At 40.9% G+C, this 18,899-nt stretch overlaps 1 protein-coding gene across 1 annotated transcript in view; it reads left to right on the top strand.

Moving 5' to 3' along the window:
- Positions 1 to 18,899, top strand: part of QSER1 (glutamine and serine rich 1) — an 81,611-nt gene that overhangs the window by 13,193 nt on the left and 49,519 nt on the right. Inside the window, exons 2-3 of the mRNA XM_074955110.1 lie at positions 12,237 to 12,349; positions 13,187 to 13,348. Coding sequence (XP_074811211.1) covers positions 12,237 to 12,349; positions 13,187 to 13,348 — 275 coding nt within the window. The remainder of the gene's footprint in view (positions 1 to 12,236; positions 12,350 to 13,186; positions 13,349 to 18,899) is intronic.

The raw sequence follows: 18,899 nt of genomic DNA, 5'->3' as shown, positions 1-18,899 counted from the left end.
CTAGCTGGAGTCTTGTTTCACTGTGTTGCAATACTAGAATACTAGTTTTTGGGGGGAAGGAAGAGAGCAGTCATTCTCCACCAATAGCAGTTGTCAGTGGGGCTCTCATGGTTTCAGATGGCCACAGAGTAAGATATATGTTACTCTGGTCAGTGTCACAACTAATATTCAGAATGGCTATTGGTAGCAGTGAAACTAGTCAGATCTTGCCATCAGCTGCCAGCTAGGAAAGCTGTGAACAGCAGCAGCGGCACCAATATGATCTGAGGGAGAGGTTGCAAAAATGGGAAGAGGTGAAAGGAAGTTACTTTGAAGCTTTCTGTTCTTTTCCAGCAGCGAGGATGGGAAGGAAAAGAGACTGGAAATTCTCCCCTTGTAGTGGTTGGTGATTCATAGATTTATAGATACTAAGGTCAGAAGGGACCATTATGATCATCTAGTCTGACCTCCTGCACAACGCAGGCCACAGAATCTCACCCACCCACTCCTGCGAAAAATCTCTCACCCATGTCTGAGCTATTGAAGTTCTGAAATTGTGGTTTAAAGACTTCAAGCAGCAGAGAATCCTCCAGCAAGTGACCCGTGCCCCATGCTACAGAGGAAGGCAAAAAACCTCCAGGGCCTTTTCCAATCTGCCCTGGAGGAAAATTCCTTCCCGACCCCAAATATGGCGATCAGCTGAACCTTGAGCATGTGGGCAAGATTCACCAGCCAGATACCCAGGAAAGAATTTTCTGTAGTAACTCAGATCCCACCCCATCTAACATCCCATCATAGGCCATTAGGCCTATTTACCATGAATATTTAAAGATCAATTAATTACTGTGGTGTGGAAGAGGGAGATACACTGTAACTTAACTATTTTTTTAAATAAACTGTGACCTTTATTTACAAAATAAAAGCAAACTAGATTTGTGCCCTTGTTTGTTAATTAATGATGTATAAAAAGAGCCTGACAACCACCTTCTTCCCAACATCCCAGCCAAATAAAATAATGCTTATTTTTTAACCTGAAAATATCAGGAGTGTGAAGTCTTCTTTTGCCTGTTTTTGTTTGTTTACCTTGAAGATTGATAACTTTAGAAGATTTCTCAACCCCAACTAAAGAGGTCTGGGTGTTAGTTAAATAGGATTTAATGAAACTAGAATTTTAATCTTGAATAAAAGTGACTTCTTCTCTTTCAGTTAATAAATTTTCAGTGTTTCTCTGGTGTTATAATCGCACCACTTTTCCAGTTGCACCCTGTGTAGATAGTCCTGAATTTTAGAGCTGATTGAAAAACAGCTACAAAAATTGTGGAAAATGTGTTCCTTTTTTTCTATTGAATTTTGGAAAATTTTGACCAGCTTTACTGAATTTTGAATGTGTATGTTTAACAACAACAAAAAAACATTCAGACTGTTTTTATACATCAAAAAGAAGCCAAGAAGGTCAAAAGTTCAAACTCACCTTTTGAGATCACTAATATTGACGTTTAAAATCAGTCATCTAGATATAAATTATTTTCAAATATATAGTTCAAACTGTATTTGAACTAATTTCACGAAAATGGTGTTGTAATTCTTTGCTATTAAGAACTCTGTAGGTGTTTTTTTTATCTTAAGCAGACAAGCCAGCACTTGCATTCAAGTATTAAAATACTTAGTAGCTGTAAGAAAACCTTTGCCTTCAGTTAGCATGCACTTTTTTTTAAAGTCAAAGAATTCAGCCATAAGAAAAACAAAATTAAAGGAAGACTGTTTCCTTTTAGCTTTGAAAGTGTTGTTTTGCTTTTTAAAATACAGAATATATTCACTATAAAACAAAACAAACCCTCATAAATTATGGAATTTGGCTCTGTATTCAGCCAATCCATGCATATGTAGATCAGCTGTACCACAAAACCTCTTTTTATTGGAGGTTCACATCTGAGTGATTGAGAGCTAGGAACTGGTGAAGATTTCACAATAATGTCTTGAGCGGTGTTCCATCCAACTCACAGGCATCTCAAACATACTCTCCATAGGTGTGCAGGATAATTGAAAGTGGGGACTATTTGAGGTTATAACAGGAGATGGTGAGATACACAAAGACATCTTTTAAAAATCGGAAGTCAGATCCTACTGAGGAAAATAAATGTAATGCCGATTTTTAAAAAAGGTTCTAGAGGCAATCCTGGCAATTACAAACTGGTAAGCCTAAGTTTGGGACCAGGCAAATTGGTTGAAACTATAGTAAAGAACAACATTATCAGACACATTGATGGACAAGATATGTTGGGGAAAAGTCAACACGGGTTTTATGAAGGGAAATTATGCCTCATCAATCTATTAGAATTCTTTGAGGGTGTCAGCAAGCACACAGATAAGGGTGATCCAGTGGATATAATGTACTTGGACTTTTGACAGGGTCCCTCACCAAAGGCTCTTAAGCAAAGTAAGCAGTTATGGGATAAGAGGGAAGGTCCTCTCATGGATCTGTAGCTGGCTAAAAGATAGGAAACAAAGGCTAGGAATAAATGGTCAGTTTTCACAGTGGAGAGAGGTAACTAGTGGGTTCCCCAAGGATCTGTACTGGGACCAGTGCTGTTCAACATATTCATAAATGCTCTGAAAAAAGTTTGTAGAGGATACAAAATGAAACAAGATAGTTGAAGTCCAAAGCTGACTGTAAAGAGTTACAAAGGGAACTCAATAAAGGCAGTGACTGGCAACAAAATGGCAGATGAAATTCAGGGTTGAAAAGTTCAAAGAAATACACCTTGGAAAACATAATCCCAATTATACATACAAAATGATGGGGTCTAAATTAGCTGTTACCATTCAAGAAAAAGGTCTTGGAATCTTTGTGGATAGTTCTCTGAAAACATCTGCTCAATGTGCAGTAGCAGTCCAAAAAAAAAAAAAATTGAAAAAGATAAAGCGAAGGGCAACAGAAATGATTAGGGGTATGGAACAGCTTCCATATGAGGTGAGATTAAGACGACTGGGACTGTTCAATTTAGAAGAGAGATAACTAAGTGCGGGATTTGATACAGGTCTATAGAATCTTGAATGGAGTGGAGAAAGTGAATAAGGAAGTGTTATTTATAGTTCACATAACACAAGAACCAGGAGTCACCCAATTAAATTAATAGGCAACATATTTAAAATAAGCAATAGGAAGTAGTTCTTCACTCAACACGTAGTCAACGTGTGGAACTTGTTGTCAGGGGATGGTGTGAATTCCAAAAATATAACTGGGTTTAAAAAAAGAATTGGGTTCATGGAGGATGGGTCCATTGATGCCTATTAGCCAAGATGGTCAGGGATGCAACCCCATGGTCTGAGGGTCCCTAAACCTGTGACTGCCAGAATCTGGGACTGGACTGCAGAGGATGAATCACTCACTAATCGCCCTGTTTTGTTCATGCCCTCTGGAGCATCTGGCAATGGCTACTGTTAGCAGGCAGGATACTGAGCTAGATGGACCATTGCCTGACCCAGATAAATTAAAATTCAGTAACACTAAAATCAGTATCCAGAGTATAGCAGATGATGCTGAATTGCGTTACTGTTACAGTAAACCTTTCAAGTTCATACTAGTTAAATAGCCATGTGATCTTCCTTCTGTCCTAAGCTCCATCTATGTTATGTTTGAGTAATATGCTCAGGGGCACTGAATAAACACAGGTTATAGATAAGGATAGATATTATTATTAATATATTTTCATTCTGGGCATTAAATATCAATAGTTAATACAAATGAGCTGAATTTATATGCATAGAGATTAACATAAAGGCAGATATATTGGCTAAAGAAAAATGAGTTGTAAAGTACACCTCAATTTACAAATAACTTACTTACATATCTGCTATAATTTAGAGAGAACAGTATTTCTAATTAGATTAGTCAGAATCAAATTTCTCAATATTTTTCCTAGAGATTGAGAGGCTTTAGTGACTTTTGTTAGCAGTCTTGCACCTAATTGTTGTCCAGAAGAGATTCTATTCTAGAATGCCTTCCTTTTTCAGGGAAGAGGATAGAGGCATCTGTAATCCAGGGACCCCTTGGTGCCAACTGGAAAAGGACCTGAGGGTACATAAAGTTTTATAGGGATCCCCGGATCAGATATATGCATAATATGTCACTGAAGGATGACATGAGATCTCAACCGAGAGCCAGTAGCCCACTAGTCGTCATAATCATTGCAAAATGTAGCTATTCTAAAAATTATGTTCTTAAGGCTTTGAAATTTAGGCAGGTTACCAGGTGGTGATACATCTCAAAAATGTTCCTTTCTGACAGGAGGTAACAAGCACCTATCTTCCTGTCTGGCCATTTGTGCATTGTTTATTGTATGCCTAGCTGCATACTAAGCCAGGTGCAAACTAAGAGATCATGAAATCTACAAGAAAGGAAATCTGCAGAATGAAATAAACAACAGGTGGTGTCCTGTTTATGAATAAAAACTAAGGATTCTTATGATATATCTTGGAGTGCAAAGGAACACACTGAGTCCTTCACGTAGGAGGCAAGCTGACAGTGTGCTTGTCTCATGAAAGAAGGATCTCAGCCAAGGCTGACTGTAAAGAGCTGCAAGGATTTGTGGTGAGCAATACTCTAAAACAGTGGTTTTCAAACTGCAGGTCACGACCCAGTAGTGGGTTGCGGAATGTAAGGCACTGGGTCGCAGCGGCCCTGGTCAGCACCACCGGCCCGGTCGTTAAAAGTCCCGTTGGTGTTGCTGCCCGGCTAAGGCAGGCTAGTTCCTACCTGTTCTGACACCGTGCTGTGACCCGGGAGCGACTAGCAGCAGGTCCAGCTCCTGGGGGACAGCGGGGGGGCACTAGGCTCTGCGCACTGCCCCACCCTGAGCACCAGCTCCGCACTCCTATTGACTGGGAACCAGCCAATGGGAGCTGGGGGGAAGGGAGGGTGTTGGTGCCTGTGGACGAGAGCCATGCGGAGCCGGATCTGCTGCTGGCTGTTTCTGGAGCGCAGCACGGTCTGCAGTGCCAGGACAGGCAGGAAGCCTGCCCTAGCACCCCTGCTGCGCTGCTGACCAGGGGCTCCCCGAGGTAAGCCCATGCCTCAACCCTGCGCCTCAATCCCCTGCCTCAGCCCTGAGCCCCTCCCAAACCTAGAGTCCTTTCCTGCACCCCAAACCCCTCATCCCCGGCCCCACCCCAGGGCCTGCATCCCAGCCCAGAGCCCTGACCCACCTCCCACACCCCTGCCTCAGCCTAGGCCCCCTCGCATGCCCTCAACCACTCATTCCCAGCCCCACCCTGCAATCCTCACTCCTGCACCCTAATCCTTTGCCCCAGCCCTGAGCCCCTCCCACACCCCAAACCCCTCATCCCCAGCTCCGTTGGGTCATGGACATTAACAATTTTCTTCAACTGGGTCACCAGAAAAAAAGTTTGAAAACCACTGCTCTAAAAGATATGAGAGTATCTTGTTAATTAGGTCTCGGCTCTAGAATGCCTACTTTGATTTTATTTTATATGTACCCATTTGTCCCCGATACTTCTGTTTGCTACAACTTGAATCTCTGTGCTTTGTTAAATAAACTTATATTTGATTTCACAATAAACATATCTGCATGCTGTGTGCTACCTGGAGCAGTGATCTGAGGTGGAACTGCTAAGCTGGGTGTACTGTTCCATTGGAAGCAGTGAATCTATTAATACTGCAAGTATAGAGTGGACCAGAGACTGGACGCTTAGAGGACTTGGAGGTTGGAGTGTGCCAATTGTTATTCTGTAGAGTCACAGCAGGGCCTGGGAGGCCCAAAGGGGAGTGCTTGTTTTGCCTAGAATGGATGCAGTTGGGGAGCTGACCCCTGGAGGCCCAGACAAAGCTTCCTCATGTAAAGGGCAAGTGGTAGCGAGGTGCCTCACAGCCCTGGGGAAGAATCACCGCATCAGTGTCCCCCTTCTCTGCCCATTGAAATCCTTTTTTAGAGTAATGATAAATTTTGCTTTCCTGCCTGTCTAGCTGCTGATATGATTATGTTTCTCTGTTTCAGTGACTTTAAATTAATGGGTTTTGTGTGCATTTATTCATGGTACTTGAATAGTGATCTTCTTGTAATGCATCAGGCCTCTTCAATGAACTGTTCCTGCTTTCAGTAAGTCAGGAATCAGCTGCTCAAGAAATGAGGTCAAATCACCTCCTTCATCTCTCCCTGGGAGTCAAACCATTTTTTTTCCTTTGATTTGATTCTTCTGGAGTTCAAGCCTATTAGTCAGAGACCTTTGTCACTTTTTGTAGACATGCATGGAGCCTGGGAAAAAAATAAAATCAATTTTCTGCTTGTGTGTCTGAATAGAGGCATCAGCATTAGAAGTTTTAGTCTTAGTGGGGTCTACAAGAGTTTCCAGTGTTGTTACCTAGGCTGATAGTATACAATTTCCCATCTCGAGCAGCTTGTGCAATATTAGGACTTAGAAGATTTCCATTGATCTAAAGGATCTAATTTTTCCATCAACAGGAGCTGGACCTGTTGCTGCTTCAGAGCAAGGTGGCAGGTTCATTGGACCCACAAAAGGCTATTTTGCTTTCTAAAAGTTCTGAAAGCTGATTTTTAAATCTTAGCTTGCCTAAAGTTTGATCTGTAGTTCAATCACTTAACAACTTTTTGATGAGGTTTGCTTAAGAATTGCTAAATTCCCTGGTTGTTGAAAGAACAGTAGGTAGCTAATCAAAACTATCCTCTCTCCATTTGCTAGCACTCTCTTTAACACCCTTTAAAGGTAATCTCTAAATGCTTGTCAAAAATAAAATATTCAACTATATTTTGCTTGTGAATTCTTTGCTGTATGAACTGTAAGAAAGTAGCATTTCTTGGGGGGAAAATGCTATCGTCTGAAAAGCAATACTGACAAAAGCTCCATGTCTAGACAATGTTTATTGCAACAAAATCATGTTGTCTTGTAAGTATAAAGTCCCCTGCACTTTCTCCTGAAATTAGGAGACATACAAAATCTGCCACAAAAACAAAGAGACTGCGGGAAACTCTGGAGTGGCAGCTAGTGTGATTAATTTGCTGGCTTTTACCTCTGCAGACTAAATTCATTCAAGACATAGATATAATAGATTGATGAGTGCTATGAGTACTTGATGAGTGCTATAGAAATGCCTTTAAATAAATCAAAAACACTAGTATTTAAATTGCATCTAAAATTTTCTTGTAAATTAGGCTAATCCTTTCAATTTGGGATAGTTAACATTCTTGATGCAAAAGAAGCTCAGTAACACAACAGCATGATGCGTTGTTGTACATCAGGATTGAGGTATTTTAGTAGAGATAAAAGTAAATACATGAATTTCACTTACAGTAGTGCTGAAGAGTTTATTGTTAGCATTGTTATGGCAGTAAAAAGTTAATAATAGTACTTGATATGAAGTCTCTGGAAAGGGACTAATTTAAAATAGTTTGTTTTCTTTTTGTTTGGTTTCTCCTTTTTTCTTTTGATTCTGTATAGATATTTAAAAAAATATCAGAATTGTTACCCTACACAGAGATGTTGCTATCCTCTTTTTAAAAAAAACAAAACAAAAACCCCTCCTGCAGCCCCTTCAGCCACTTCACTGTGTGGTATTAAATTCCTTACAATAGAAATGAGAAAGTCACCAAGGCTTACTTAAATTGAGTGTTAAATATTTTTGGAACATTAAATAGCAATTGAGGCTAAGAAATACAAGTCATGAGATATTATTAGAGGTGTTTATAACCACTAATATCAATTAAAATTAGCTAATATAGAAGCTGGCATATGAAGGACTTTTCAACAAAAGTGAGAACTTTTCTGAAATTGTTTAAAATAAGCGATCAAACTGACTATACAATGGACTAGATGTCCATGGTATTCTCATTCAAACGTGATGTTTATAATTTTGCTTTGTATATTAAATACATTAAGCATTCATGTGCTTAAAAATGTATTTCATAAAGATACCTCAGGCCATAATCTTATTTCAGATTGTTCATGCTTGCATTCAGGCACAGCACATAAATTACATGATCTGCAGGGATATGTGTGGTTTTCTGAGATAAGAATCTACACTGTTAACAATTTAGTGCACAATAATTGCTAGCTAATTGTTTTTATTAAATACGATATTTGTGTTGAAAGACAAATTCATTTTTAAGATTGAGGCTGCATTAACTCCTGACATGGGTGTTTAAGAAAGCATAACAGAAATGCTGGATTCTTCAAATATTTTCCATGACATAAATATGAAACTTTAATTATTCATTATTGTTAGAATTTTGACATTCCGATGATAAAGCATTTTAGATAGTGGATATACTTGAGATAATGGTATAAGTTCTGCTGTGCTCTTTGTTATGAAGTGTGCCGTTTTGGGATAGCTTGTCATTATACCTCCTGTTCAAGTAGTTTTTGTCATTCAGAGACTTCCACCTCACCAAACTAACTTAAGAGGTTGTCTTGCTGTGTATGGATGTAATGTTACATTTCCATTACAAAAAAGGAAGGGTGGATAAGAGAAGCAATTACTTTTTCTAAAAACAGTCTGCACCAAAGGACCAGAATAACCAAATATTGTTTAACTCTTCAAAATATTCCAACAGACCACTTTGAACAGAAAGTCACCCATTATGCAAATGTGGATTTTTCACAGTGTGGGAGGAATTGTCTGTTGTGTAGGGAAAATATTTGAGGCAGTATGCCCCACAACCTTTCCAGTGCTTGCAATGCTTCTAGTGCACTAGGTCAAAACACATTGCAGATTCAGGACATAAAATTTCTAAAAAGCAAACCTTGTGGGAAACCGCCTTTGATTGGCTCTTACCCGCATTTTGGGGAAAAGCAGCCAATCATGGATGCAGTAAGAAGGAGGCAGAGCTCTCCTCCCTCTCCACTCAGCAATGTGACATTATTCTTCCAAGAGGCAAGGGGAAAAGAGGGAACAGAAAGAGTACAGCAGTTCAAGGCAGCTCCTCTACCTCCTTCCCTTTCTCTTCTGTGAGCAACAGGTCAGTCTGCTCTCTGCTCCTCCTCCTTCCCTTTTCCCTGGCCTGAGACAAGGAAGAGGGGACCCCACTGCAGCCTCCCCCAAGCCTGGGATAGGGGGTGAAGAATCGTAGGAGGAGCAGAGGTGATGTTTGGGGGTGCAGAATTGATGGGGTTAGGTGGAGTGGAACAGTGGTTGGGTCAGAATTCATGGGGGGCTTGAGGGAGCAGGATTGATTTAGGGATGGAATTAATTCCTGTCAGGGAGATGGGCAAATGTGGGGGTTGATCTTAGAAACCCCCACTTTTTTCAGACCACATTAAAAATTGTGCCTGAGGCCTCCCTTAAAAGGTTGTCTGCCATGCAGTGAGGGTCCTTTTGTCCCAGAGAATTTCTGCAAAACCAAGCATACTCCTGCTTCTTGTAAATGCTTATAGAAGGAAAAACAAGATATTCTACCTTAGAAGTAATTTATTTAGTGAGAATTTATAGCTAAACTTTCAAAAACAAGGAAAAGAATCAATTATATGTTTTTATGGATGTTACTGAAAATTGTACTCACTGTAACAAAGTTGAAAATTTCTTCTAGATCAGAAGATCTCCCAAGGTTAGAATTTGTATCACTGAATATAATTCTTGCTAATAATACTTGTATAACTTGAATTGATGATCTGTTTAGAATTGTACTTTCCATTACAATCCAGTCTTGATTATATAAATTTAAAAGTTAAACATATGTGACTGACTGTGTGTGTATTATAAAATTCTCTGTTGGGCTGGAAATATAACAGTTTTTAGAATGAGAGAACAGAAAATAACTTCACCCATAATGAAATACAGTTATGTCTGCCAACTAATCTTAACAAGGATACAAATCAGTAAAAATGTCTTGTGTCACAGAGCACAAGAGCCAAACTCAAGTGATTTGTTAATATTGTCACAACTAAAGATGCAGCTATAAAGAGAGAGTCTCAAATAGTTTTTTCGACTTTAATACTTTTTCCTTCATAATTTATAATAAGCTGCCAGAGTGGAATCCTATATATCACCGAAAGAAATATTGCCAAACTGGTAGCACAGAGCATTTGATGTATGCTTACCACTGAACAATAGGAAGAAATTTGTACAGTGCTCAACAGTCTGAAGTGGTGCCAAACTGAGCATTGGTGATCAGGGGAAAATAATTATCATCTGCACATAGGTGATGATGTGCTATGTAGTGAGACCAAATGATGTGCACAGTAGCCATTTTTAGGATTTTCATTTACTCTTTTTGTATGCAGTGTTTTTGTAGCTGTGTTGGTCCCAGGATATTAATAAAACAATTTGGGCGAGGTAATATCTGTTATTGGACCAGCTTCTGTTGGTGAGAGAGACAGACTTTTGAGCTTACACAACACAGAGCTCTTCTTCAGGTCTGGGAAATGTATTTAGAGTGTCCCAGCTAAATACAAGGTGGAACAGATTGTTTAGCGTAAGTAATTAACACACATTTCACCTTGATAGTTCCTTGAAATATGCATTAACTACTTATGCTAAACAATCTGTTCCACCTTGTATTTAGCTGTGACTCTCTGAATACATTTCCCAGACCTGAAGAGCTCTGTGTTGTGTTAGCTCAAAAGTTGGTCTCTCTCACAAACAGAAGCTGGTCCAATAAAAGATATTACCTCACCCACCCTGACTCCGTAGTTACTCTTTTTGGCAGCCTGGAATGGTGGCTACATGAGAGTGCTTAAGCACTGCATTTGGAAGAAAAACTGAGGACTGACACAATCACAAGGGCCAGCTATGACAGAAATGTGCCTGGAAATTCTAATAAAGCAATGTCCCTCACAGAAAGGTGCTCAGTGCCTCATGTTCTGTAGTGGACACAGTGTTCTTGCTGGTCCACCAAATCTACACTGTTTGCTCTTGTCATCTTTAGTGAAAACAAAGGAACAAAGCTTGCAGAGCTGACAATTCTTGCAATATTTGGTGACTTTTTGAAAGTTTCCCATGATGTCATGATTGCTGGCATCAAACACTCAGTTTTTCCCTTATACAGAGTGACTGCTTTCACATCGCAGGGGATAGCAGAGGGTTAGTGGAGTCCCCTTCTCAGCAGCCTCCAGGGAGGCCTGCTTTTTTTTTTTTTTGATGGGAGGGTTTAATGATTTTAAGTGAGTTTAAGATTGAATTTTATGCTTGAAATAATCAGACACACACAGGTTCAGGCAGTTGTACCCTAAAGGCTCAAAATCTAGAAGGCAAATGAAAAAGCTATAATATATTAGCTTAAAAATCGTGATATATTTGAAAATAATCTCATGGGTTTTTTGGTTCTGACTCATGACTTTTGAATGCTTGGACCTGATCATATTGCACCATAGTCAGAAGTCCATTGATGACTCAGTGTTCCTGTTGCTCCTGCAGAACTGAGCCTCTAGAAGCTTGAAAGTAATTTCTGCCCCCTACCAATTATCTGCTTTTCTAATTGGCAAACATTAGCTTTTTTGTCCTGTGTTTCTAATGGAGCTTGATATTAATGTTGCTTTTCTTAGTTTACTGTATGCATTGGCATTATTGACATTAGCAAAGATCTAGACATAGTGTATTTTAACTGTTTGTATCACTTACGCACTTTTGCTGGCAATAAAATTGATAAAACTCCTTGATAATTCAAACGGCTTACTATAAAATGTAAACATGATCTACAGTTTTTATTTAATTATATTTACTAGTGGAGGTCCAAAAGGATGGGGTTTTTTTGGCCATATTACCACTCACTATTGCTGTCAGTTTCGCCTTTTTCTGTTTTGTTCTAGTAATGAACAAAACCTTTTAAATGTTCTTTCATTCTTGCTATTGTTTAGCCATTTTAACATATTTGTTAAAATAATATTCAGCTTACACAAATGAATTTAAATTGAACAAGAAATTGATGTATTAGGGTGTAATGACTCACGTACAGATAGTGGCCCACTAATGCAGATAGTGAAGCAGTAAATTGCAAAAAGTGTATACTCACTCCTTCCCATCACTAAACTAAGCAAATATCACTTTTTTCTGAAGTTAATGCAATATAGAATTTTTGTTGTTGTTGTGAACCCAAGTTTTCATCTGGCCAGCTGGTTCATGTAATACCAATTTTTAATTACCCTACACTTTTTGTCAAGTCCTTGCTCAACCACAAATATCAAGTCTTGGTGTTTTTCCTTTATACAACTTTTTGGCTTCTTGTCAGAGTTTCATCTACTTGTTTCTTTGGTTGTGTGTTTTGTTTCCCACATATAATTTCTTCCTTTAGCATAAGCTATGGAGGAGGACATCCATCACACTCGGAAACGGATCTTCTTCACAGACAGACATATGCAGCTTCTCATCAGCTTCCAGGATATGCTACCACCCACCATCCTACTGGTAAATGTCTATTGTATGAACACTCAATTTAAATAGCTGCTCTGTTAAATACTATATCTTTAAGCTGATTAATTATATGGTCCTAGGGAGCCTGTAATGCAAGGTGTGGCGAGGCTATTTCAAGAGTGAATTTACTATTTCAGCAATTTACTGAGCCTTCAACCATGAGTTTGTCATGAGTGCACAATGGGGAAGGTAACTAGAAAGTGCAGTGCCATCATCTGGCTTACTAGTTCTATGAGCTTTAAAAACAAAAAAGTCCTCTGAGTTTTTTCTTTCAGATATTGAGCATCAAATTTTCAATGACAGTCAATAAGTATCTAACTGTTAACCTATTCTACCCGTAAGAGTCAAATATTCCGTTGGTCTCCAAAGCCAGCTGCTGAAATTGTGCCAACAATTTTTGTGCAAATCAGATACTTAGAAGCCTAATCCATGCAAGTCTGGACACACAATTGTTCTTACTAATTTGTGCAACCTTATGGTGTAGTATTAAAGGCTAGCTAAAAATATAGCTTTAAAATGTGGTAATAGTGAATGCCTTAGAAGTAAATGATGTAACCTAACTGGTCATCACTTCATAAAAATGTGAGCCTGTGTTCTGCAATCTAGATATCAACTTGTGTTGCATATGAAAGAAGAAGACTTCACAAAAAGAACAGTGGGACAAAACCTGGGGGAGTGGGAAATGCATATCAAACTTAAAACTGATAACTTTGCTTCCTACGAACAGGAAGGGTTTGTAGTCTTTGGGTAGCAATGATATCTCTGACTGTGGCTTGCTCTTAAATTTGCAATAGGAATTCATTGGGATTTGTATATTTGTTTTTTTCCAAGGTCTTTCTGGAATATTTGATACCAGTATGCACAGTGCTGGAAGTAACACTAAAGAAACTTCAGTTATGAACTTTCTCTCTGCAATTGAGTCTCGCACTGCTCAGGCTGCTTCTTCAGGAGCTACCCTTTTACCACAATTCAGGGCTCCGTCATGGCAGACAGGTGATATTTTCTTAATTTTTAGCACGCTTGTAAATTTTTATGTGTGTGTATGTATTTAAAAGTTGAGTTTTGGTGATGTAATAAATAAGACTGAGATGAGAATTCTTTCTTAAACTCCTCTTTTCGTTATTCTTAATTTTGTGAAAACATTTCCTCTTGAAACAAATTTTTTCATATTGGTGTTAGCCTAGTAGTGAATATTTCTTGAGAGTTAAAAAAAAAAGCTTCTCAGCCACTTTTGAATTTAGCAATTATGAAAAATTTGCACGTCTTCCACATCCATTTTGTTTTGCACTATTATAACCCAAGCCAAGCTTTTCATTCAAATTTTTGAAATTGGCAAAACAAATACGGTCAGATCAGTGGTCCACCTAGTCTATCTTCTGACCATGGCCAGCCCCAGATGCGTCAGAAGAAATGAACAGAACAGGGCAGATTTGAGTGATGCATTCTCTGTTGTCCATTCCCAGATTCTGTCAGTTGGAGATTGAGGGATACCCAAAGCATGGGATTACATCTGTGACCATCCTGGCTAATAGCCATTGATGGCCCTATTCTCCATGAATTTATCTAAGTCTTTTTTAAACCCAGTTTGTACTACTGGCCTTCACAACATCCCCTGGCAACAAGTTCCACAGGTTGACTGTGCGTTGTGTGAAGCAGTTGTTCTTTTAGTTTGTTTGATATCTGCTGACTATTAATTTCAGTGGGTGACCCACTAGTTCTTGTGTTGTGTTATGTGAAGGGACAAATAACAGTTCCCAGTTCCTTATTTACTTTCTCCATATCCCCTTTTAGTCGTCTCTTTTCAAAGCTGAACAGTCCCGGTCTTTTTAATTTCTTCTCATATGGAAGCTGTTCCATACCCCTACTCATTTGTGTTGCTTTTCTTTGTACCTTTTCCAATTCTAATATATCTCTTTTGAGATGGGGTGCCCCAAAATTTCATGCAGTATTAAAGACATTGGCATACCATGAATTTATATAGTGACCCGAAGATGATATTTTCTGTCTTATTATCTATCCCTTTCCTAATGGTTGCTGACATTTTGTTAGCTCATTTGACTGCCACTGCACACTGAGTGGTTGTTTTCAGAGAATTCTCCATGATGACCCCCAGGTCTCTTTCTTGAGTGGTAACAACTAATTTTGACCCCACCATTAGACATAGTTGGGATTATGTTTTCCAAGGTGCATTACTTTGCACTTTTCAACCCTGAATTTCATCTGCCATTTTGTTGCCAGTCACCGCCTTTAGTGAATTCCCCTTGTAACTCTTTGCAGTCAGATTTGGACTTTAACTATCTTGTGTAATTTTGTATCCTCTATCAGAGGGGTAACCATGTTAGTCTGTATCCACAAAAACAATGAGGAGTCCGGTGGCACCTTAAAGACTAACAGATTTAAGGTGCCACCGGACTCCTCATTGTTTTTGTATCCTCTGCAAACTTTGCCTCCTCACCGTTTACCCCTTTTTCCAGATCATTTATGAATATGTTGATCAGCAGTGGTCTAGTACAGATCCTTGGGGGACCCACTATTTATCTCTCTCCACTGTGAAAACTGACCATTTATTCCTATCCCTTGTTTCCTATATTTTAACAGCTGCTGATCCATGATAGGATCTTCCCTCTTATCCCATGACTGCTTATTTTGCCAAAGAGTCTTTGGTGAGGGACCTTGTCCAACTATATCCACTGAATCACCCTTGACCATGTGCTTGTTCACCCCCTCAAACAATTCTAATAGGTTGGTGAGGCATGATTTCCCTTTACAAAAGCCATGTAGATGCTTCCCCACCATACTGTGTCCATCTGTGTGTCTGATAATTGTGTTCTCTACTATAGTTTCAACCACTTTTCCTGGTAATGAAGTTAGGCTTACTGGCTTGTAATTGCTAGGATCACCTCCGGAACCTTTTTAAAAAAATGGCATTACGTTAGCTACTCTCCAGTCATCTGGTAAAGAGGCTGATTTAAGCAATAGGTTACATACCACAGTTAGTAGTTCTGCAATTTCATATTTGAGTTCCTTCAGAACTATTGGGTGAATACCATCTGGTCCTGGTGACTTACTGTTGTTTAATTTATCACTTTGTTCCAAAACCTTGCCTACTGACACCTTAATCTGGGACAGTTCCTCAGATTTGTCACCTAAAAAATATGGTTTCACTGTTCCTCACTAGCTCCTTCTTGTACTTAACCAACTTCTTTCCTATCTTCTTCTCTACGGTATAGAGTTCCTCCTTTAATAGATTCATCCCTTAGGGATGTCTCTGCCTGAACTGTATGCTCCTCCGCAGCTTTCAGCTTTCCCCCAGCCCTTAGTTTAAAAAAATCCTCTCCAACATTTTTAGTTGTACATGGAAATCCTCATTAGGGATTATGAACAGAATAAATGTGAAAGTACTTGGCTCTGCAAAAATTTATGAACATTTGAAAATGGTTTAGTGGGAATGCTAGGATGTCATTTTCTCTAGTGAATTAAATTTACACTTCCAGTATTTATTTGGATCTACTCACATTAACAAAAAATGTAAATCAATTAGGTTCAATCAGACTTCCTCAACTAGACCATCCACACACCCTGGCAAGTCATGTATTCTCAACCCTCTCTCCCCATACCAATTATTTTCCATAATGTTTCTACTTAAAATTCATGGATAACCTTGACTGCTTCTTCAAGTGATGGTTCCTATGTGTATTCCACATATGTGTATGCATGCACGCCATGTGCCTGAGTCAGGAAATTCTTCAGAGTAGTGTCTGTTGGCCTGCCCATGCTCAGTAGCTCTCCTTGTGCTCCTGAATGAGGGTATAAGAGGCAGTCTGGGTCAGTGCCTTGCTAGTTACTTGTTACTGTTCCATGGTCACTACTTCCCACCCAGAACTCAAGAAGCCTGGGAGTTTTGCCTACTGAATCATCTGATGGAGAAGGCTATGAGGCCCCTTTCCAATCTGGGACAGGGAGACTGCCCTGTACATGAGCCTTAACTGCCTGGCAGAGCCCCTGCAAGCATGTGCCTTTGAGCTGAGCCATCAATATCTAATCCCAAGGACTCTTCTTCCAGGTCTCCACATGAGTGTTGAGGGCACTCTCATGGGTGCAAGAACAGATCCCCATTGAGGACTGTCCATAAGAAACACACTTCCTCCCTGAGCCGGTCCATTGTGATTGGAACCTAAGGAACAAGCTCTGATGCAACCCCCCCAAGGTGCATAAAAAGAAAGATCCACCAGTTTTGTCCGTCACCTTGGTACCAAAACATAAGGATAGACTCTCGCTGGTTCTGTCTATGAGTGCTGGTCCGGACCCATTGTCGGTACTGCTTCATCCACCTAAAGACCATTCGGTCACTGTAGATTCACCAGATTCATCAGACTTAACTGTGGGAACCTCTTGGATACTAGGATGTATTGAGATTTATGTAACACCAGAGATTATATTCCTCCCTTTTCCAGTCTTGACTTCTTTCCAGCCTGGTCCTCTGGAGGAGGAGCCTGCATTACTGTCCCAGGAGCCGTCTCACCTCCAGCCATATGGCAGGAGTGCCCTGGTACCAACAGCGCCGCTGCTACTGATGGAGCAGTTCTTGGACTTGGATGAATCTGAGGATATGGCCGCACTGGTATCTCCGCAGAGGCAGTTGAACCCTAATAGACAGTTGAGTGGTTACGCTCACCATTCCCCGGTTATGACCCCGTCCCCTTCCAAGGACCGCTGGTACCAATTCCTTTGGGGTCCCCCGCAATCCATTGATTCCGCTTTCTGGCTTTATTGGGGTCCATAGGATCCTTGTGGCAAGCATCCAGGCCCCTCTCAAGAATTGTGCTTTTCCTTTCCCTCTCACCAGCCAGTTCTGTTGGTGTACAAGCAGGAAGAGGTGTAACCAGATCCGCAGGTACCGACGGGTCTGACGGGTGTCTTTTCATCATCCCCAGACAAAGTGATCACTCCTTCTTCACCTTCTCTGTTGGATGATCATTGCCGGGACCACTCTTATAGACCAGGATGTAGGCAGTCTGGTCTAGGAGTCAGCTCTAGAGGGCAAAGCAGATGCCCAGGTTGGGGAATGAAGCCAAGGGTCAGCACTAGAATCATTTGCCAATTACCAGAGCCAGGAGTCAAGCCAGAGTCAGAACCAGGAATTGAAACTGAGGGTCAGAGCCGAGGTCTGATACTAAATGCAAGAGCCAAGGATAAAGCCAGAATTGGGGTCAGAAGTCTGAGGCTGGGGTTGGAGCCAGGACTGGTAACTTATGATTGGAGGTGAGGTCTAGGGGCAAGAACTGGAGGAGAGGCAAGGATCAAGCACGGAGCAGCAGCATGGTGGGAACAGGGGCGAAGGCAGGGGTGAGGCAGGAGCCAGGAACAGAGCAGGAATCAGGAACAGGTTTGGGGCAGTCCTGGCTCCAACCCTGGGCTCAGACTTCTGACCCCGATTCTGGCTTGATCCTTAGCTCTGGCATTTTGTATTAGACCTCAACTCTGACCCTCAGTTTCAATTCCTGGTACTGGCTTAAAGAGTGTGATTGGACCGATCAGTGGAACCAGAGAAATCTCCAGTCAGGGCTCCCATGGGTGGTGCCTTGGCTGAGGCGATAGTCCTACTAGCTTCTCAGCCTACTAAGTTTCAGCAGGCACTGGCTGGAGGCCAGGGTGAAGCAGCAATCTGGGGACACCCAGGTCTGGGTTCAGGACCTGGGACATCACATCCAGGAGCTGTTGCAAAGAGTAACCAGTGATCTACAGATCCTGTTAGAGGAGATCCAGGACCCTCAACACCAATTCCTGGACATCTTGCAGCCTCAGGGACCGAGAAAGTTGTCTCTATCCATCAGTGAGGCCGTGCTAGAACTGGCTAGAGGAGTATGGCACACTCTAGCATCCTGTGTCCCTACATCGAAAAGGGCCAAGAGGCGGGTTTTTGTTCCTGCTAAATTCTTATTCTACCATCCTGCCCCCAACTTGCTGGTAGTACAGGCAGTTGCTGAAAGGGCTAGGTCCCACTATCAAAGGGCTATCTCAGCAGATAAAGGGTGTAAGAGACTGGACCTCTTGGGGAGGAAAGTCTTCTCCTCTGCAGGCCTGCAATTTCATGTCACTAACTACCAAGCATTGTTTGTGAAACAAGATTTTAACTTCTGTTCCAGGCTTGTGGACTTCGCAGACAAGCTTTCCACAGAGGTTAGGGCCCAATTCCAGCGTCCTTTAGATGAAGGGAAGTTAGTGGCGAAAATAGACCTCCAGCTGCAGTGGATACGGTGGACATGGCTTCCAGAAGTTTGGCCACTGGTTTAGTCGTAAGGAGGGGATTCCTGGCTACAATTGTCAGGGTTTCCTAGGGAGGTCCAAAACACCATCCAGGACCTTTGCATCCCAAACAACAAAAAGCTACCCCTATATTGCTCCAGAGGAGACATGGGTTGCATCTCCCAAAGTCATGCTCTGCTTACGTCTTGGACAAGTGGCCTCATAAACTCCTTTCCTCCCATTCCCCTGCTTCCACAGGTCATCCACAGAGCCACCATCATTCTCTTAGCACCCCACT

This window comes from Natator depressus, chromosome 6 (assembly GCF_965152275.1).
Source record: "Natator depressus isolate rNatDep1 chromosome 6, rNatDep2.hap1, whole genome shotgun sequence".
In the NCBI taxonomy this organism is placed as follows: domain Eukaryota; kingdom Metazoa; phylum Chordata; order Testudines; family Cheloniidae; genus Natator; species Natator depressus.
Note: the sequence above shows the minus strand (reverse complement) of the source record. Positions and strands in the feature narration are given on the sequence as shown.